Below are 20,180 nucleotides of genomic sequence, written 5' to 3' on the forward strand. Positions count from 1 at the left end.
ATCTGTGATAAGACATTCTTATTTGAGGTATTTTTAGAGACTGAAATAGTAACCATAGTTATTATTCTGGTGGCTAGTATGTATTTTGGGATTTAAGCAGTGGTAAATATCATCAACTTGCTCTATTTTTGAATCCTCTTTCTGCACCATGGTCAGTGATGTCAGATTGGATTGGGTCTTCTGTAAGTCACATTACAAACTACAGATATAATAGAGGGTTTGCAAGTGACTTATCTGAGTGTAACCCAGGCTTTTGAATTGCTGTCTGCTGTGCCTCTTTTTTTTTTTTTGACTACCCCTGTTTATAGGTATCTTTTTATTCTGAATGATTGTATACTGATATTACAAAGCATTTCTTCCTTCTTTGACTAATTCTCAAAAAGACTATGTCAAGTGTTTGTAGGAATGCATGTTTGCTCAGCATTTATGCTCCTATTCAAAAACTATCCCCATCAAACCACTTTTCAAAACAAAAATTCACTCATGTAAGTACTTGTAAAAAAAGGAAATGAAGATTGTCATTTGTCATCAAAACATAAGTCAAGTTATTCTTTCTGATAACAATCTATACCAAAATTATTAAAGGCTGTTTCCAGCTTGTTCGTCAAGGTATAGCAAAATGGAGTTTGAAGGAATAACATCAATTTAAAAATGACGGACATATCTGCATATCTTATATGACACACATCTGAGTGATGATTTAAACAAGTGCTTGTTCATAGAAATATTTCCTCTATTTTTAAATATATTTAGTGTAAGTAATTGACATGTTGACTATTTTTATTTTAGTTGTTTCTTCAAGAGTCAGTTTTTTTTCCACAGACAGCAGAAGATGGAAGAAGCATTTTATATTTGAAAACGTGCAAATGAAGTAAGAAAGAAATGTCAGGGGATTCATGTCTGAGTGGTAGTGCCAGATATTCTATTTCACTCACTTTTTGAAACGTTTAATTTAATAAGACAATTATTTTCAGTGCTTCCTTTAATTTATGTTTCGGTATTATTTTTTAGATATGCTTATTTTGTTTACCATGAAATACCATCTTATTCTGGTAAATATATTTTGTAGCAATTTACATAACAGAGGCTCCCTTGTAGGCGGATATTTGCTGCCACAAAAAAGCTCAGATCTAATTTATGACAAAAGATTACAGTGGAAATTATAAATAGGGGTAGAGAAGTGGGAAACTGAATGAGAAAAACAGTATATGTTAGCATAATGCAGCTTTGACCACAGCAAAATGGTTTTGATTGATATGGGTGGGGTTTTAATTAATAGGTTAAAAGAAAGCAAAATAAAAGCACCTGTCAGAAGGCCTAGTCTTTATCCACTGCTGGTTTATGCTAGATAATGAGGCAACATAGATACACAGGAGAGATCTGTTGTAGGAAAAGTGTTTCACGGGGCTGGGAGTGAACTTCACTGGTTCTCTGATCCCTCTCTTCCAGCTAAGGAAGCCTGAGCAGGGTAAGGTGGGTGCTAAACCCTACCAGCAAGTGCAATTTATTCCACAGCTCTCTTCTCTAATGACTGCTTGGACAAAGACTTTTTAGGGTTTGTTGGCAATTTAGGTGGCTTCTGATGTAGACTGAAGAAGCAGTGAAGGAAAGAGGATCTGGGAAAGGGTTTGGCCATGGGTTGGATGTGTTGTCCTGGTGTAAACAACTCATTTTCAGAGACAACTCAACCATCTTTCTTGTAGGCACCCAGGCACTCTGCAAAACATCTCTGGGACACTGTACAAAGACTTGATAACAAGTAGCTTGGTAACTCTGCAGTATGAACCAAGGCACTGGGGATCAAGCAATTAGCTTAAAAGTGGACTGTTGTCCCAAAGTAAAATGCTAATAGATTTACACTGAGAAATCCTGTATAGTCTGCCCGGCATTACAGAGGATTTTACATGCATACAGGAAGATGCAAAAGAAATTCAAAGATGCTTGTTTATTAAATGAATAAATGGTTTTCAGTCTTTCAGAAGGCCATGCTTCTCACTGAATTGCAGTTTCTTATTTTTATCAAGCAGCTTTGCAGCTGAATGAAACTTAACAGTGATATTATTTGAGTGTTGTAAGATAGTACTAGAGCTTATATACACTAGGTAGGAGTATTAAGAGATGATATTTAGTTGCATGGAGTATGTAAAAGGACAAAATTACTCCATTACTGTCACTTAAGTTAAAAGGCATATGAGACATCAATTATAGCTGTATTCAACCAACCAAATGTTAGTTCACTTACAGTGCCGGCAAAAACACTTTTTAAATGTTAAAATCTGTTACTAAGTCATTCTGAAGTGTTTAGCAGAGCAGATACAACTATGAAAGATAATAGCTTATTGCACAGAAAACAGTTTAAGCTATAGTTACAAGATCAATCTACCGTGAATGGTGCTTCATAGTTATGTCCTGTGATGGTTTGGGAATGTTTGGGCCACGAAAGAAAAATGAGAAATCACATCATGCAAAATCCCAGTCACTGTAATGCTGATCAAAATGCTTTGTGGAATTGCTGGATGGAACTGTTGGAGGGGAGCTCCTTGGGTATCTGAGACCTGGCACTGAATACTGAGGAGCAGACCTGAGACGTGAAGGCTACTTGTGCATTAATGTCAAAGTATCAGGCTAGTCAGCTGGCATTTTACTCTTTGGTCATTTTCATGCTTATGGATTCCTAGGGAAATGAATTATCAAATAAACAAAAATTCATTGGTGAAAAATAAGTTAGGCACAGCTTAACTCTGTAAATAGAAGCTTAGTATCTGTATCTTGCAAATCTTGCAAAACATGATTTTTTTTTCTAAATTTTTTTAATGAATTTTCTGTTTCTCCTCAAGTTACATTTTTATCTTTGAATTATGCTGCATTTTTGTTTGTATGTAACAGCTACTACAATACAGACAAACCTCAATCTTGGGCTTTTCAAATTCATGTTTTATATCTAATAAATCACTTTACTGAATTGATTACACATTTTTCTATTTTTTCTGTTAAAATTAAAAATAATTACCCTGTTGTTGCTGATTCAAAATGTAATGTGTCTACATTTTCTTTGTTTTCAAGTTTGCTTGGAATAAAAGTTTCATTCTGTTCTTAGCCTAGTTGCCTAAAGAAATGAAGCATATGTGGTCTTCCTTTCTGTCTGTCATTCTTTCCTTGGCAACTTATGAACTAGCCAATGAATTTCAGCAGGCTTGGCAGTGACCTGCTGGGTCTCAAAGGCACTAAATCTTATACCCCATGCAACCCTGGAGTTTTAAGTGGTCCTTAAACCACATTTTGGTTTCCCAACAGCAGGCATTTGGTCTCTTCAGGTCAGCACCCATTCAGCAGCTTTGTAACAGCAGCAACATGTATTGTGTCAAGACAGTGGAGAGGATAGAAATGGGATATGGGAGAATGGTAGGTCAATACTGTGAAGTGTCATACAGCTTTTGGGGCATTGCCATGTTTTGGGGATTACAGCACAGGGCTGCAGAGAGTACTGCACAGGGAATGGAGGTAACCCCTAAAGAAAAAAAGGAAGAGGCAGAAGTGTTGAAATTGAACTACAGGGCGGAAAACTATAAGTAGGCAGTCTGGAATAAATATATTGCTCGTGGAGGTACTTGTTTATCTGTAAAGCTGGTCACCTGAATTCACATGCTGTATTATCTGCAATGAGTCTCATTTACACTCTTTAATACTGAGGATTTTTTGGCCTCTTACTCAGAAAACAGGTTGTCTCTTTTATGTAATCTTCTCTGGTGGGTGGGTGCTGGGATCTCAGCTGCCTTTTCCAGCGCCTGCATTCGTCCCCCTTTACAGTGATTCTCTAATGAAAGACATCTGTTGTGCAATGCCCATCATCTACGCTTCAGTAAATGCACTTGAGAATACATTTTGGTGTTCAAAATTAGTTGGTACCTCTGGTTGTATCTTCATCTCATCCTTGTTTTGTACTCAGTCTCTACAAATGACATGGGCAGAATCAATATTTGAAACATTTAAAGGACAGGTAAAACACTAGTTCTGTTAGTTGGATTATATCATTTGCCTCCTGTTCCTCATGACATTGAAAAGCTCCATTTTGCTTACTAAAAAAATAAAAGCACTGTTATACACAATGGAGATTGACCATTACTACCTTTGTTTAAACATTATTAAAGAATATTTGAAAAACCTTGTGCTGAGAGGAACAGCAGGAATAGCTTAATTTAGTTGTTAGTGAATTAAATGACATAGGAGATGATAATGCTAAGTTCCTAAGCAGTGCTTTCTACATTCAAAGTAGCACACGTACATTTACTATTTGTATATATTCAGCAAGTAAAGCTGAAGGGTTAAGTGACCTGCACGCAGACAGACACCTGTGTTAGCAGCTCAGAGGTCTGGACATTGCTGTTGACTTCACTGGTCTTTGCAAACCCAATGATAAAATTGTCGTTGCACTCTCTCTCTTTCCCACCAAATAATGCTACTTTTAGAATAAATCTTGAATGTGATGAAAACCTGGCATGATTAAGGAGGTATTCAGAACTCTGTGGTGTTTGTAAAGTGCTTTTTTGATTTGCAAATTGTTCTCAGGATCACATTTGTGGAAGTGTATGGGTGGAAACCAAATGCATCTTTGACATTTATCTTATGTATTGCTGTCAATCAAATGGCAGATTAAATTATTTTTCTCTTCTTAAGAAAAAAATGAATTAAATTGCTATTGGAAACTTTCTTAGGGAATCAACAATGAAAAAAATATTAAAAGGTATATACATTGAAAATAAATGTGCAATTTGCTATTTCTATAATGATTTTTTTCTGCCTCTGATTAGTTTAAAAGCTCATTGCTCTTTTTTAAAGCACCAGAGGTATAAGATTGCTTCTTTTCCTTCCACAGGATTTCCTGCTGCAGATTTTCACTGTATTTCGGATACTGATACGACCAGAGATGTTTCCCAAAGACTGGACAGTGATGCGTTTGGTTGCAAACAAGTAAGACATTTTTAATGATAACAGAAAAATAAGGGGTGTATGTGAAGTTCATGGTATAAGTAAACACAGTTATAAGTTGTATATAATAAAAATGCAAAATATACTCTATAATACTGGTTGCAGTTTTTCGTTTTTGAATTTAAGTTTGGGTTTAAGTTTTAAAATCCCTGCACTTATTTTACACAACAAATTCATAGTATAATCTGTTCCTGTTTATCTTCTAAATTTCAGTAAGAACATAGAACTGGTAACTCAGAAACACTTCTACAGATTGAAGATGCTAAGCATCAACAGCTTTGTTTTCCAAGCAGCAAATGACAGATCTCAACAGAACTTTATTTCAAATCTGTTTGTTGAAATGCTGAGTTGGTAGAGATCTGTTTGCTCTCAAGAAGAAATTATCTGCTATAATATTATTAACAATGTTTTTGCATGTTTGTTAATTTAGTGCTTGTTAGAAAAAAATCACAAATCAGGAAGTGAGGCACAGCACAGGCAACTGTAGCGTGGGGCTCTAAGCAGGATACTTTGGGATATAACCTGCCTTTGAGCCATTCTTTCTTTGCTCTGGCCTTATTTTTACAGAAACAGGTTCCCAGCATTTCTGAGAAGTCATTACAGTCAGTCTAAAACTATTTAATTTTATCTCACCTGTGTCACCAGCTATCCTTTTATGTAGGCTTAGTTTTGGATCAGATAAGCCAGCTGAACAGTCAACACAATTATCTAAAAATCAGTGTCAGCAGAAGAGGGGGGTTGTATTAGGCAGACCTAGGAATCCAGAATTTAGGATTTACTTAAACTGCAATGCCTGATGAATTGTTTTTTAGTCTGCATTGTGCCTACCAGCTCCAAAAAGAATATGAATTCATAGTGCTGCACTGACAACTTGTACTGATCTTCTGGTTACAATTAAATTTGGCAAAATTTGTATATGTGATAGGTGTTATGTGTTTGCGTGACATAGTGTTTGTTCAAGCTCTATCACGGCTTGAGAAAATAATATTTTTTGCTCATTTTTATTACATGATTTAGTAGTGCTAATCCTTCCATGTTTGAATTCCAGCAAAAAAAAATGTTAATAATCAAAGAATCGATATGATGCATCTGGTAATCATGCTAAAGAAATAAATTGAGAAACACAGGAAAGAGGGGAAAACATAGGAACTCAGCCTCATATTTAATCTTAGAAATCGCTACATATTCCTGAAACAGCTGGCTTGGCAGATGGCTTTGCAACAGCTGACATGTACAAAACTAAGATTTAGGAACGACCTTGGCATGTGTTTCTTGGAGTGGTGGTGTTCAGATATGCTAAAGATGTTGTTAGCAAGTTCTGCAAAAAGAGTATTTGCTTGCATTAGTATTTTAGTGAGCATCAAACATCTTTTATTACTCGGTGTCATGTTGCTTTTAGCCATCTCTGGTGAAACTGTGACTCTGGGTCCAGTCCTGTCAGTCACAGAAGACGGGCAGAAGTTGGCGAACTGAACTCACTGACAAGCAATTACATAAGCATTACCGTCAGCAAATGGCATGTTAGCACACCTTTACCAATTCAGCATTTAATAATTTACTTTGCTAGGTATCTATGCCTTTGTGGAGGAGATTCTGCTTTGCTGTGTGTAATGGGGGTTGGTCAGTTGTTTTGGCTAAGTGTGGTGCGAACTGAAGAGTCATCGTTCCCATGTTACATATTGATGTTTTGTTCCTATTTCTTTTTGAGGCAGCAGAAAGGAAATTGCACTTCAATTCTCTCCTCAGCCACAGGACAATTGTTTTTCTGTACTAGTTTTGCTAAATGGGAATGCCATCCTTTCACTCGTTTCCCCCACTGCCATTTCAGAGGCTGCCTTCCGTCAACTTCCCTGAGGAAGTGGCAAAGAGACACAAAGCAGTAGCTTGCCTAGAATTTTCCCAACCCACAATCTTTGAATGGAAAGGGAAGATCCCAAAGGCAGGATGAGAGGTTAGGGCACTGCCGACACCAGACAGAAGTGCCTGTGAGCTGTTCTTTCTTCCCTCCACTTGCTGAGTGCTTCCAGTAATGTGAGCCCCTTTGCAACTGAATGCAAAACTTCTTCAACTCTAGCCCTGTTCATGTCTACAAGGAAAAACTGCAAGGTGTAGACCATCCTTTTAAGAGCATAATCAAATCATTTAAAAAAATGATTTTTTTTTTCTAACTCCTTCTTCCCAGGAATAAAATCACTGTCATGTTTCCTGAGTCAGACAACCCCTTTTCAGCTGTCTGGGCTTCAGCCCGAGAAGCTGCAGCTAATCTGAAGGCAGCGTGTGTCTTGGGAGCTTCACCATCGCTGCAGTCACATCACCAGCAGCACTGTCTTTTCTCTCCACTCTCCCCAGAGTGATATAAAAATTCAAACTGTCTGGTATTTACAGGAAGAGAGATTTAGACTGTCTGAGCCTAGGGAAGAAATGAGTCCTAGCAAGGGTATAATCAGGTAATAAGCTTTTCCTAAGGGGGAAAAAAAAAATCATTTCTTCTCATATTTATACATGCAGAACTTCAATTACCTGGAAGATTTTTAGGTCTAAAATGCCATAAGAGTCTTTCAATATGTATTAATTATATATAAAAATATTGCTGCCCCCTGGCTTCTAGAATTTTTTCTTGTTGCAGTATTTTCAGTAATTAAGTAGTATCTGATACTTGGATGCTGTTTGGGATAAAACAGAAGAGAAGGTACTGCAAGCTCAAGAACACAAATCTGGAACTAGCCAAAAACTAAGATACTTTACACTCATGATACACTCATGGTCTATACTTCTGAATGTCTGAATATCGGTCATGAGAAAGAATTAATGACTAGCATTACATAATCATCAAGTGATTGCTAAAATTCAAGACATAAAGTAACATTTAAGAAGGCATACATAGTACTAAAACAGAGAAATTTTTTAGTTGTGTGACGGAAGGAAAAGTACATGCAAAAAATTTTTAATGTTTATTAGCTTCTGGCAATGAGAAAAAGTAACTCTGTTTAAACTACATAACCATGTAACATCTGCATTGAGCTAATCGGGATGCATTCAGCAAAGCAAAGTCATTACCTATGGTTATCTAATATTTCTATCAGGGATTTTAATAGAGTGACAACTTACATTTCTTTTACATATTTTATGGAAATCATCTTTCTTTCTTTCTTTCTTTCTTTCTTTCTTTCTTTCTTTCTTTCTTTCTTTCTTTCTTTCTCTCTTTCTTTCTTTCTCTCATTCTTTCTTTCTCTCTTTCTTTCTTTCTCTCTCTCTTTCTTTCTCTCTCTCTTTCTTTCTCTCTCTCTTTCTTTCTCTCTCTCTTTCTTTCTTTCTCTCTTTCATTATAGGGCAGACCCACTTTGTACATAAACTAAGCAGTAAGATATGCCAGACTAAACCTGAAGCTTTTGCATAACACCTTCATAATGTCTCTCTCAACCAGAAATAACAGTGTAATGGTCACTCAGTTTACCCTGAGGTTAGGAAAAGGATCACTTACCCAGTGCTTTAAATGACTGACATCTTTTGAAAGCCTTTAACAGGCTCAGCTGAACTCCAGGTGTGCCATGTTTCATTAACAATTGAGAAGGCTGTCAGAAAGTAAAGTGAGGTTCCTATTACTTGCTGAGCAAAGGTTTGATATTTTTACCATACGGTGCCCACATATTATGTAACAATGAATTCATTTTCCACTGCACTTGCTGTGCAAGAAGCTTTCATTTTAAAGATCTCATCCTTTGAGCATTTTGTTGAATGGTAGAGATGCCAGATCATCCAATTCTCAATTGGAATTCTACAAGCCTACAAAATGGATTTATGAATATGATTATTTATAGTAAAATCAGTGATCTATAGAGTAAGATTTACTATAATGTGTTGTTTATAACACATTTACAAATGTATCTGCTGACAGTTGGGCATACTGACTTTTAACAGAAGATCCTTTTGGTTATCTAATTCAATGACGACTGGAAGACATTATTATTATCATTTAAAAACATTAATTCAAACAGAATACGCAATAAAGGAAGACATCAAATTAGCATTGGTTTCATCATTATGGCTGCTTTGAAGAATCCTGTTAGTTCCCATGGTGTGGGAGTCTGAGACTCCTACAATGAACAAAAATTCTTGCTTTTATGTAATACAAAGTGTTGCTAACAACCTCCTTGGTTTTATGTAATACAAAATGTTGCTTACAACTGAACCTGTAAAAATGGTTCTGCGCCATTATCTGTCACAGAGCAAATGTATATAGAGATATGCATGTATGAATAAGTTATACGTGCAATAGTATGTATATACACATTTATGTGAATATTGTTCATTTATGAAATATGAAAGAAACTTTTTCTGTTCAAACACGTTAGTGCTTTTGAAGATTTGTCGAAGCACTTTCCAGGCAGTAAAAACGTTGTTGAACTTTTGGGGGCTGCCATGAACTTTTCAAACAGCTTATTGCAGAAAGGTTTACTGTGAAAATTTGATGGAGATGCCACTCTGTCAGAAGTGCCCTAACCAGACCTCGGGTTAGCATTTTGTATAGGAGCCCAGAATAATTGAGTAGCTAAAAGCAGAGATTTTCTTCTTTTCAGGTCGGGGTTTCTGAACAAACTTGCAGCAGGTGGTAAGAGGAAGAAAATAAAGTTTTGTCACAAGCTCAATGTTTTCTAGTTTAATACTCAAATAGATTTTAAATAAATGTTTGTTATTTTGAAATTGTTGGCTGGGAAGCAACAAGGAATGTGGGTAATTGAACTGGATCATTCAGCTGTCCATCTGTCCTCTGGCTGCTTTCTCTGCTTTGCACGTTTTTGCTTTTTTCTTTTATAGAACCTACATTATTTGTAGGAGGAGAGGAGAGAACCCCTACACTTAGCAATGTTTTCTGTCCTACCTGATTTTAGTTCTTGAGGATGCAGTTTGTAGGTCAGAAACAATGGCATCATCTTTCTATGCTCAGTCTGTTTGTTTATTTGTTTGTTTAATCTACTACATACACAATCTCACTCTACAGACCCACATTTTATCAACTAAACCATATCATATATTTGGCTTACTAAATAAATCAAAGTGGAGCTATGTTGCCTATAGCAACAACTATTTGCTCTGCAGTTATTTTGCTATCTCAGGAAAATTCTGAAAAAGTCTAATAAAAATTGCAGTTAAAATTCTACTCCAATTATTTTCTCATATGGATTTAAGCAGATCATTCTCTTCAGTTTCACCTGACATCTGAATGTGGTGAGAAAGGAATTCTTTCAGATATAAATAGATTTATGTAATGTAAACTTGGCATTATGGCTGCAGCTTTGGGGATGTTTGGGGGATTTGGGAAGAAAACTATTTTCTCTAGCATTCAGTTTTTCAGAGATTTATTACTTTGGACTTAGGTTGAAATTTTGCATAGCAATGATTCTCATGAACTGACCTTTTCTATCAGAACATCTTCCTGAAAAGTGCAAATTTTGTGAAACAGATGGACTATAAATTAAATCACACACAAATACAAGAACGAGAGGATTCTTCTTATTATTCCTGCATTGATTCTTAGCTTTGTTTATTTACATTTTGTTAACATTTCACTTTGTTTTCCACGCTACAGTAGGGAGTGCTGTGCAAACACTGTACCTCCCTGTTGGTTTGGTGGAAGAGTAGGGTAAACTGCACAAATGAGTGCTAAACGTGGAACACTACTTGGATAAAAAAGCTAAGATACAATATAGTTGCTGAAAAAATAATACATATGAAAGTTACCTTTGGGCAGTTGAACTAGAAATAAGGAAACCTTAGAATCAAGCAATGGTCTAAAAACAGTCTCAGACTTAACTGTTGCAGGTGTTAAGATGCATTGAACCAGAAGGTAAAGCTTGACAGAGGCAGTAATTTTAAAAAGTTGGTAAATGGAAGTAAGCATTTCAGCTGGTGAGAAGCTAAATGATATATAGCCATTTTGTATGTATAAGCTTGAAATCTTGTCAAAAGTGCCAGAAGAAAAATATTATTTATCTCCTAGGTAGGTTGGTTAATGTATAATTCCTCACTGCTGTGAAGGTGAAAAATATAATATAAAAAATATATACTATTATATATTTGTCATTATACTTAATAAAACATTTTATCTTAAATTCATTGCAAAAAGTGAAAAATGAAGTACAAACTGTAGAAAAGGAAACAAATCTTAGCACTGTAATACAGTACAGGTCAAGAACCACGTACAAAGAAGATCTAGATGTATTAACAGCAGATAGGTGGCAATTGCACAAAATGTAGAGATGTAACCTTATTTGCAGAGGGTCTTTAAACATCTGATTGTTGTGAAATACATGAGCGTAACGGCAAAAAGATCATTCTGTGTTTATCTTTTTTCCTACTCCATAAGCATTCACTACTGACTACTTTCAAAAAGAATGTAATGGTTTATATGGATTTTTAATTTGACCAAATATGTTGGTAGGCACAAGTGCAGCAGAAGTCGGCTTAAGGGCTGACATAGTGAAATGGTATATATTTAAATAATCTTTGAGGATGTTCTGTTTCTGTAGATAATCAAACTTCCAATTTGCCAAGTGTTGTTTGCTTACTGCAGTGATGAAGATTGTTATTGACACCTGGTGATGATCACTGTGAAGAGGTTTTGGTTGTCTATATCTATCTAAGAATAATATAATTCAGCCAAGTGTCTGTGTATGAAAATTATAGAATCACAGAATCATTAAGGTTCGAAATGACCTCCAAGATCATCTGGTCCAACCATCCCCCCCTACCACCAATGTCACCTGCTAGACCGTGTCCCTAAGCACCACATCCAACCTTTCCCTGAACACCCTCAGTGACTGTGACGCCACCACCTCCCTGGGCAACCCGTCCCAGTGCCTGACTGCTCTTTCTGAGAAGAAATGTCTCCTCATTTCCAACCTAAACATCCCCTGGCACAACTTGAGTCCATTCCCTCTGGTCCTATCACTAGTTACCTGTGAGAAGAGGCCGACCCCCAGCTCTGGTCATGAGCTAGATTTCACTCCGTTCACCACCACTCTCCGGGCCTGGCCATCCCGCCAGTTTTTAACACAGCAAAGGGTTTACCTGTCCAAGCCATGGGCTGCCAGCTTCGCCAGGAGATGCTGGATGTATGACCATTGGCAACAATCAGAGCAGAGATCTTTAGATGCCAATATTTCTCACAGAGTACAAGCAGTTTTACTGTTGTCATTAAAAAGGCATTTTGCCCATAGGGCTGTCAGTATTGGATATATGGTAACTACTAGATATTTTGCATTTATAATGTATATGCACATACTGTGGGACCCAGAAAGTTAAAAGTAAATTGCCCAATTGTAATATTACTATTAAATGTGATACCAGCATTATTTGCATAACAAAGTTTACCATTTGTCTTTTTTAACAGTTCTGTTGTTCTATAGAGATAATCTATTTTCAGCACATTCATTCTTTTTCTTGATGTGCAAGCTCTTTGTCAATAGGTGCTGTTAATAGTCAAGCATTTGTGTATGTTTACAATGCAGTATTTAATATTACCCAACGTTGCGTATCTATTCTTTCATTGAAAAATTGTCTGGCTCTGACTATTACCTATGAATTTCCACTTAATGAAAACTACTCTCTTTTTTATTTTCCTACCAGTGTGATCATTACAACAGTCTTGTACCTTTCGGATGCCCTTCGTAAAAACTTCTTGAATGAAAACTTTGATTACAAGGTAGAGTAAACTTATCTAATGTAAGATAGATGCAATAACTGCTACATCATCTTGTGGCTTGGTTGTTTGTTATTATATTTAGCTCCAGCATCTAATCACCTACAACATATACGACACCAGTAATTCTAAGTGCTCAGAGATTAAGTTGTTGTTTTGTTGTGTTGTGTTGTGTTTTTATTTTTGTTTGTTTGTTTTTAATCAAGAATGCTGTGTTTTATTTTGTTTTATTTTCCGTGCTTTTTTGTTTGTTTTTCAGACTCTATGGTAGACTTACTCATTTTTTGCATAGCTTTTTTTTTTTTTATTACAGAACCTATTTTTCTTTATTTCTCTGTTATTTCCCAGTTACCTCAGAAAGGAAGATTAATCAAATTTTTGACTCAATGTAAATCTATCAAAAATATGGCTTTGTGTTTCTCTAATTTCTCTCAGGACCGATTAGCTTGCTGCATACTTAAAATTTAAAAATTTTGACACCATAACAAATATAGTTAAAGATGCATGCCTGTTAGTGAGTACCTCATACAGCAAGGTATAATACCTATGATAAACCATGAATTACAGAATTATGTTTTTAGGATTCAGATGACAAGACTTGGAGTGAGTCCAAAATGACCCATTCCCATGGAAACCGGAACGAATATTCTGTCCAACCCAGAGGCATTAGCCTAATTGCTTCATCATAAAAACTGAAGAATTTTTCTTCTTTGAGAAGACAGAGAGCTCCTGTTGACTTCAGGCAGAGTTGTGGATGCATCTCTGAAAATCCAGACTCCTGTAGGAGAGATTGGAAGGAATGCATATTTATCTACTGGGCATAACTGAAAAGGAGGAAGCCTGTCCTTTACAAAGTTCTGCAACAGGGCCTAAACCTGATGAAAGAACTACCTGCAGACCAGGCATCTATGTTTCCTAAACCTCCTTAGCACTGTTACTATCCTGCAGAACTGCAGTCTGCAATAGGGCTACCCTTACACTTCTTCATTCCTCCTGCCATGGAGCATCTATAATTGAGTAATAAGAAATCATATTTTAATTGACGCTAAATTTATCTTTTAATCTTCTTTGTAGAAATTTCAACACCTGGTTCTAAAAACATATACACAGACATCTGTGTATTTACAATTTTATAACAAAACCTGGGTTCAGTGTTGTCCAGAGAAGCCTGTAACTTTTGTCCAGAGAGACTTGCAAATAAAGTTAGAAAGTAGAACAGGCCAGAAAATGATCATTATCTTATGTAATAGCTTTTTAGGTGTCAGAAAGCTTTTGGTTTAAAGGCAGAACTTAGATGCGGAACTTTTTGTAGTCCTTATTTAAATATACCAAAAACGTTTCCAAATTTAGAAGGTAAGATTTTCTGGTTTTCTGGTTCAGGGTTGTAAAAAAAAAACAAAACACATATATATATCTCCAATTCTGAAACTTTTACATTTAAAAGATGTAGAATATGTGAAATAGATTATTTCTGCTGAACATTTTGGGGCTGTTGAAAGTACACTCGGATGCAAAGAAATCTGGTCAAAAACAGTTTGAGTAATTTATTACCTGAGACTGAAACAAGTGATGTGATTTGCAAATTTGCATGTTGAGTGGTCATAAAATGGTAGTACTGAGAAAATGAAATAACCAAATGCCATATGCTTATTGTAGATATGGGATTCCTACTTTTTTCTTGCTGTCATTTTTATAAACCAGTTATGTCTTCAACTGGAGATGTTCACACCTTCCAAGAAAAAAAAGGTTTTAGAAAAGTAAGTATTGCTGTCAGCTTCTAGAAAACTGTAATAGATCAAACACATCCCAAAATGCAAGAAGTGGGAGGTTGTAGAAAGGCCTACCAAAAGAGCGCAGTAACAATATTTCCACTGGCTTGAATGAGAGTTGGTTCTGTTCCTTTGTATGGGTCACCTGAGCTGATATCAGCCTTCGTAGATGTGCCCAAATTCGTTCAGATACTGGGAGCAAAATAGATGTGTTGTAGCAATGCCAACACTAATTTCTAGTTCATGTGTTAGTTAATTCAGACTCATTCAGGTATTTCTGCCAGGCACTGCACTGTTGTCTGTATGAATTAATTGTATTTCTTTAAGCTAGAGCAAAACTATTTGTTCTCAGGGAACTACAAAAAACAGCTGCTGCTTCACAGCTATATTGCTGATGTATAGCACTTAGAAAGAACCAATACTTTTGACAATATTGCAAATCCACCTGAATGCAGAAATCCAGTTTTAGCTGAGTATAATGGGAAGAGGAAAAAGTTGGAAGAAAGCGTCTCTTTAAAGTAGTTTTTTTATGAACAACATATTAGACATTTAATTTAACAGTGTCACACAATGATGTATGAAGTTGATTTTCTTAAATGATTTTTTACTGTTTTGCTTTATTTTTAATGTATTTTAGATATGGTGACATGCGGGTAACGATGGGATGTGAAATCTTCAGCATGTGGCAAAATTTAGGTAAGGAGTTAAACACATTGTCAGAAGCTCAAAAACTGAAAAGCACATATTGTTACTTCAACTATTAAATACAATTACCAGTAACAGAGGAGTTGATGATAATTAAGTCCACATGAAGCCTTGATTCAAGTATAAGAAAACCCTAGTAATTCCCTTCTTTATAGCTAAACCCAGCTTTCTAAGCACTGATACTTCTATTGTGTTGGACCTCTCCCTATTTCTTCAGAGAGAACTAAAAGAAACCTGTCAAAGAAAATTAGAAGAGAAAGTACTGCTCATTTTGGGCAGAGTTATTATGCCTGAAAATATACTTAAGTTCACAATTTTAGTTCTGCTGGCAAACAGTTTATGGAACAGGCATATATCTCAATTCTGAAGCTCTCCTGAGATGCTGGATTTGCATCAAATCTTCCCTTAAGTCCTAGCTGCACTAAAATATAAAGGCATAAACAAATCAGCATTAATGACACGTTGGACAACAAAAGGAAAATATAATGCTTGGTTATAAACTGAGGAACATTTTTATATTTATAAGTAATAACCGTACAAACTGTTTAAAAATATAAGCCTTGGGGAAATTAGATGTTGTTTGGGAAGAGAATCAAAACCGATTATGAGCTTGGGATACCAAGTTTGTCATCTCTATATTTCAATTATTCATTAGTTTAACACATTAAAGGGCTAATTAAAGATGTGAAGGTCATCTGTGGTTACTGAGATCTATCACCTCTCCGTGGCAAGATATGTAGTAGTTATAAAACTGGACTTTCTGATCAGCCTGTACTAGAAAGTTAAATATCCAAAGTTAGAAATATTTGCTTATTAATGTATTTAATATTTGTTGTGTAGCATATTTTACTTATTTACAGTACTCAGTATTGATTGGTGACACTAAGGTATCCGTACTCTAACTTATTTGGGTACACGATGGATGTTTCTAAACTGGTGTATCAGGGATCCACTCCTAGGTCCCATCTCCTTCCTGTATGCATCATTTCCCTCCTCACATTGTTTTCTGCTGAACAGAAGCCTGCTATGCAGGCAAGGAGGGAATCATGATACCATTTAATAGGGTCAAGGACTGTTGTGTACACCATGAAGTTCATCTGATAACGTGTCCAACTAAATCCTGCGGGCAGGGTATTTCATGTAATTGCTGTTATGCTAGTCAGCATTACAAAGTTGTATTGGCAGTACAATTCATCATAAGCTTTGGTCCTTGTATGGTCACCTTGCGTTCATATGGGTATGTATCCCAGAAGGTTTCCAGCAGAGAGGATTGAGGCTTTCCTTTGTCCAAATACCAAACAGAGTGTCAGTCTGGTGTGACTGGCCACTGGAAGATAGGCTGGGATGGAAATGGATTCCTAGCTTGGACAGTCAGCATACTGTGGTTATAATCCTCCTATTCTGAAGATCTCAGAAGTCTTAAGCCTGGAGAAACTCAATGGTCAGTTTTTGCTATATACCATTCCTACCTTTCCTGACAAGACCTTAGTTTTGTAGTTTCTGCTGAGTAGAATGTGATAAGCTAATGGGGAAGGTGTTTTAGCACTGATTTAGAAAAGGAGTTGTTTTGAGAACAGCTGAGTCACATCTTCCTTAGCTGCAGTCAAAACATGTACTTCCATTTCTGTACTCACAAAACTAAAGATAGGTAAAAATCAAAGTACTTAACTCTGATGAGCATGTAATATCAGATAGTTAGGCATTTTGTAAACTCAAGAATGTAGAGCACAGAACACAAACCATTATTGGAAAAGAAAAAAAAAAAGTGAAATGCCCAGAGTGCTTTTTGTCTTTGTTCTCATCCTGGAAGACTAACTTGGGATATGGGTAACCAACTGTCACATTTGAACTCAGTATTGCATAACCAAATCTGATATGATCTGAATTAGTCTGGCCATGTATTCTCCTGTTGTCTGCAGCTTTTCTCTTCACTTCTTGTGTTTACAAAGTATCCCGTGCTCTGATGGAGGCTAGGTAAATGTCTATAGACATTTAGAGTTCTATTTTTTAATTCTTCAGATAGTATTTGGATTGCTTGATAACTCCTAATTCACATTTAAGTTCATGTTCACTTTCATTTTAGGGGAACACAAGCTTCACTTTATTCCAGCATTGATTGGCCCTTTCCTGGAAGTGACCTTGATCCCTCAGCCAGACCTGAGGAATGTAATGATTCCCATTTTCCATGACATGATGGACTGGGAGCAAAGGCGAAGTGGCAACTTTAAGCAGGTACTGTATGTGAAGCCGTTAATAAAAGAGGGCTGAAATTCAAGCACTTCAGAGAGTGCCAGTCCAATTCATTAGCAGTTGAGGGTGGAGAAGGTGCCCACAGTATCATTATACCCATAGGAGAGGGATTACCAGGGTTTTCCCTTTTGACTGTGTGTAGGGGTAGTAAGATTCTGCAAGGAATGAAATTCTGCTTTCATGTTAGCGATGTAACATGAAGGATAAAATCTATGGCCTGCTGAAGGGAAGAACAAAACTTCAGTTGTCTTTAACAAGGCTGATTTTGTTGTGGGGTTTTTCATTTCTACTTTACAGCGGTAGATAAAATTCAACTAGCTTCCCTTTGGGTTAGTATGAAAAAAAGATCAGATGGTCCTTGAGGAATGTTCTTCTGTAAGGATCCAAGTATTCTTGCAGCTCAAACACCTTCTTAACGGGCTAGGAAGGAACGACCAAGCGTGCCATCTGCTCCCACAGCTCCCACTCACTTCTTTAAGGCTGCCTCAAACTATTTCTCAGTGCTGTCCTTCATGCTTTGTCAAATGAAGGAAATCAGAAGTATTTGAATTGATACCAAGCAATCATAATGCTTAGGGTGGGAGCTGTATCACAAACACAAAACAAACTATTAAGAATGGAGGAGTACCTGTGATGTAAGCAGGTAGCTTTTCACTATCAGTATGTAAGCTTATTGTTAAAATAACCATTCAGATGTTAAGAAGTCTTAAGAATGAGACGGCAAAAATCTGCTTGTTCTGCTTCTCTGTTTTTTTTCTGCTTGGGTTTGAATGTAAGTTCTAACAGATTTATTTTGTAATAAAATATCTTGACAACATCTTGGTTTCTCCCCTAGATTTGTGGTTGCTAATATATTACTGCTAAAAAGGAGCTTTGAAAAATTAGCACACAGTGTAGCCTCATCTCTCTCTTTTTTTGTTATAATTAAAACACTTAAAAATATTCATTGAAGTCATTAGCCACCAAGTATTTTTTTTTTTTTTTGATAACTAATATGTAAATCCAGCAAATTGAATTTCTAGCCAAGCACACTAGAAAGTAAGCAAGGCTGGGAATGTAAGTCTAAGCCTCTGTTGAACAGTAGAGACATTTTTAAAAAATGTAATCTATAAAGAGTGGGGTACAGGTTAGAAAAGATGAGATTTTTATTGAAGTCTAAGAAAATGGCTTGTGCTTAAGACCCTGCAGTGAGAATTTAGGCAATTTATTTGGGCTGTGTGCTTTTTGTCTGACTCCATAAATAGATAGCTGCCTTAGCAGCAGCAAATGCTACTCAGCCTGTAGTTTTAAAGTCACGTTGCTCAATTTAAATTAGCTCCCTCCCTCCAGTTAAAAAAAAAAAAAAAAAGGAGGAAAAAAAAAAAAAAACACCAAAGAAAGAAAACCCCACAAACCCTGGGAATGATAACAGCTTCAAAGAGATGAAATGACTTATCAGATTTACATGAATGACCAGTAATTCTAATTTAGCTAAGTCCCATACATTAAAAAAAATAAGTCCACCTTCATTTTTATGTAATCTAAGTAAAGGGAAAAGAAGCTGTTTACACCACACTTATATGTTGCAGGTGGAAGCAAAATTGATTGACAAACTGGACAGCCTAATGTCGGAAGGTAAAGGTGACGAAACATACCGAGAGCTCTTCAACAGTATGTGAGTAATGTGTTTATCTTACACCAGTTCATTCAATTCGGTTACTTTTATTAGATGCTAATGTCAGTGTAGAGAAGTAATGCTTACAGCAGTTGTGAATCTTTTTTTTTTTTTTTTCCTGAAAATCCTAGGAATAAAAACATTTTATAGTATTGTATGGCATCTGTAAAGTCTGGCTCTACTTCTTTACATAGCTATAATTGGGAAAGGCTAAATCTGTTATATCACAGAACATTCTCTGCCTAGATTTAAATTCAGAAAAGCAAGAAATGCTTCATAATTGCATAGAGTGCAGGTAGTGCACAAATGAGACATTTTGAAAAACAGGTATGAGGATTCAACAAAAAGCTGTTTAATAAGTAATTTTCTATCACCAGAAATGTATACTTATCTGTGTAATGTCACTTGTTGATTTCTTGATTGGTGTATACAATTTTATTTTATTCTGATAGGATGATTTCTTATTATTTTCTTCTACAAATTACTTGTTAAACATTTACTATATTTTAATAAGTGAAGTACCACTGAATTCTAATAGCAAAAGCTAGTAAAAATCCTAAGGTCTAAGGTTGCCCATAAGTTATCCCATTGATTGAAGTGAATGATTGTCACAGAGTACAAGTACAAAATAACTAACTGAACTCTGTCTCCTTTGCTGTTCCTTAGAACTCAATTCCACCTAAGTGGAAGATTTCTCTCATTTCTGATGTGTTTAGTAGGAGATGTATTGTTCCTCTTCAAGAATCCAAGCTGCCTGTTCCTTAATGCTGTTAAACACACAATCTTTTTCTGTTTAAGTAGCTTCCTAACCATTCCTTCTTCTTTAAATATAATTTTTACCTCTGTTGTCTTTGCTTAAATAACAACATTCAGAAAAGCAAACATAGGTTTGCTTTAAAGTCTCCAGCATATAATGTCTCTGAATAGCAAACATAATAATGTGCAATTGTATGGAGTTGAAAAAGATAGAACTCCTAGATATTTATCCTTTTCAAAAACAAAATTGGGTAGAGAGATTAGGCGAAGTAATATAGGAATGGATGAATAAAGGTAAACAGCAGTACCACATGCTGAAGCAGAACTTTCTTGCAATTATTCATGATTTTTTTCATAGTCT

General features: G+C 36.0%; 1 protein-coding gene across 4 annotated transcripts in view; it reads left to right on the plus strand.

Moving 5' to 3' along the window:
• DOCK4 (dedicator of cytokinesis 4) overlaps positions 1-20,180 on the plus strand; it is a 246,519-nt gene that overhangs the window by 184,520 nt on the left and 41,819 nt on the right. For all 4 annotated transcript variants that reach the window (XM_032182910.1, XM_032182929.1, XM_032182919.1 and 1 more), the window contains exons 27-32: positions 4,874-4,968; positions 12,613-12,688; positions 14,342-14,442; positions 15,092-15,150; positions 17,243-17,391; positions 18,978-19,063. In XM_032182910.1, the coding sequence (XP_032038801.1) occupies positions 4,874-4,968; positions 12,613-12,688; positions 14,342-14,442; positions 15,092-15,150; positions 17,243-17,391; positions 18,978-19,063 (566 nt within the window). The remainder of the gene's footprint in view (positions 1-4,873; positions 4,969-12,612; positions 12,689-14,341; positions 14,443-15,091; positions 15,151-17,242; positions 17,392-18,977; positions 19,064-20,180) is intronic.

Source organism: Aythya fuligula, chromosome 1 (assembly GCF_009819795.1).
Source record: "Aythya fuligula isolate bAytFul2 chromosome 1, bAytFul2.pri, whole genome shotgun sequence".
Lineage (NCBI taxonomy): Eukaryota > Metazoa > Chordata > Aves > Anseriformes > Anatidae > Aythya > Aythya fuligula.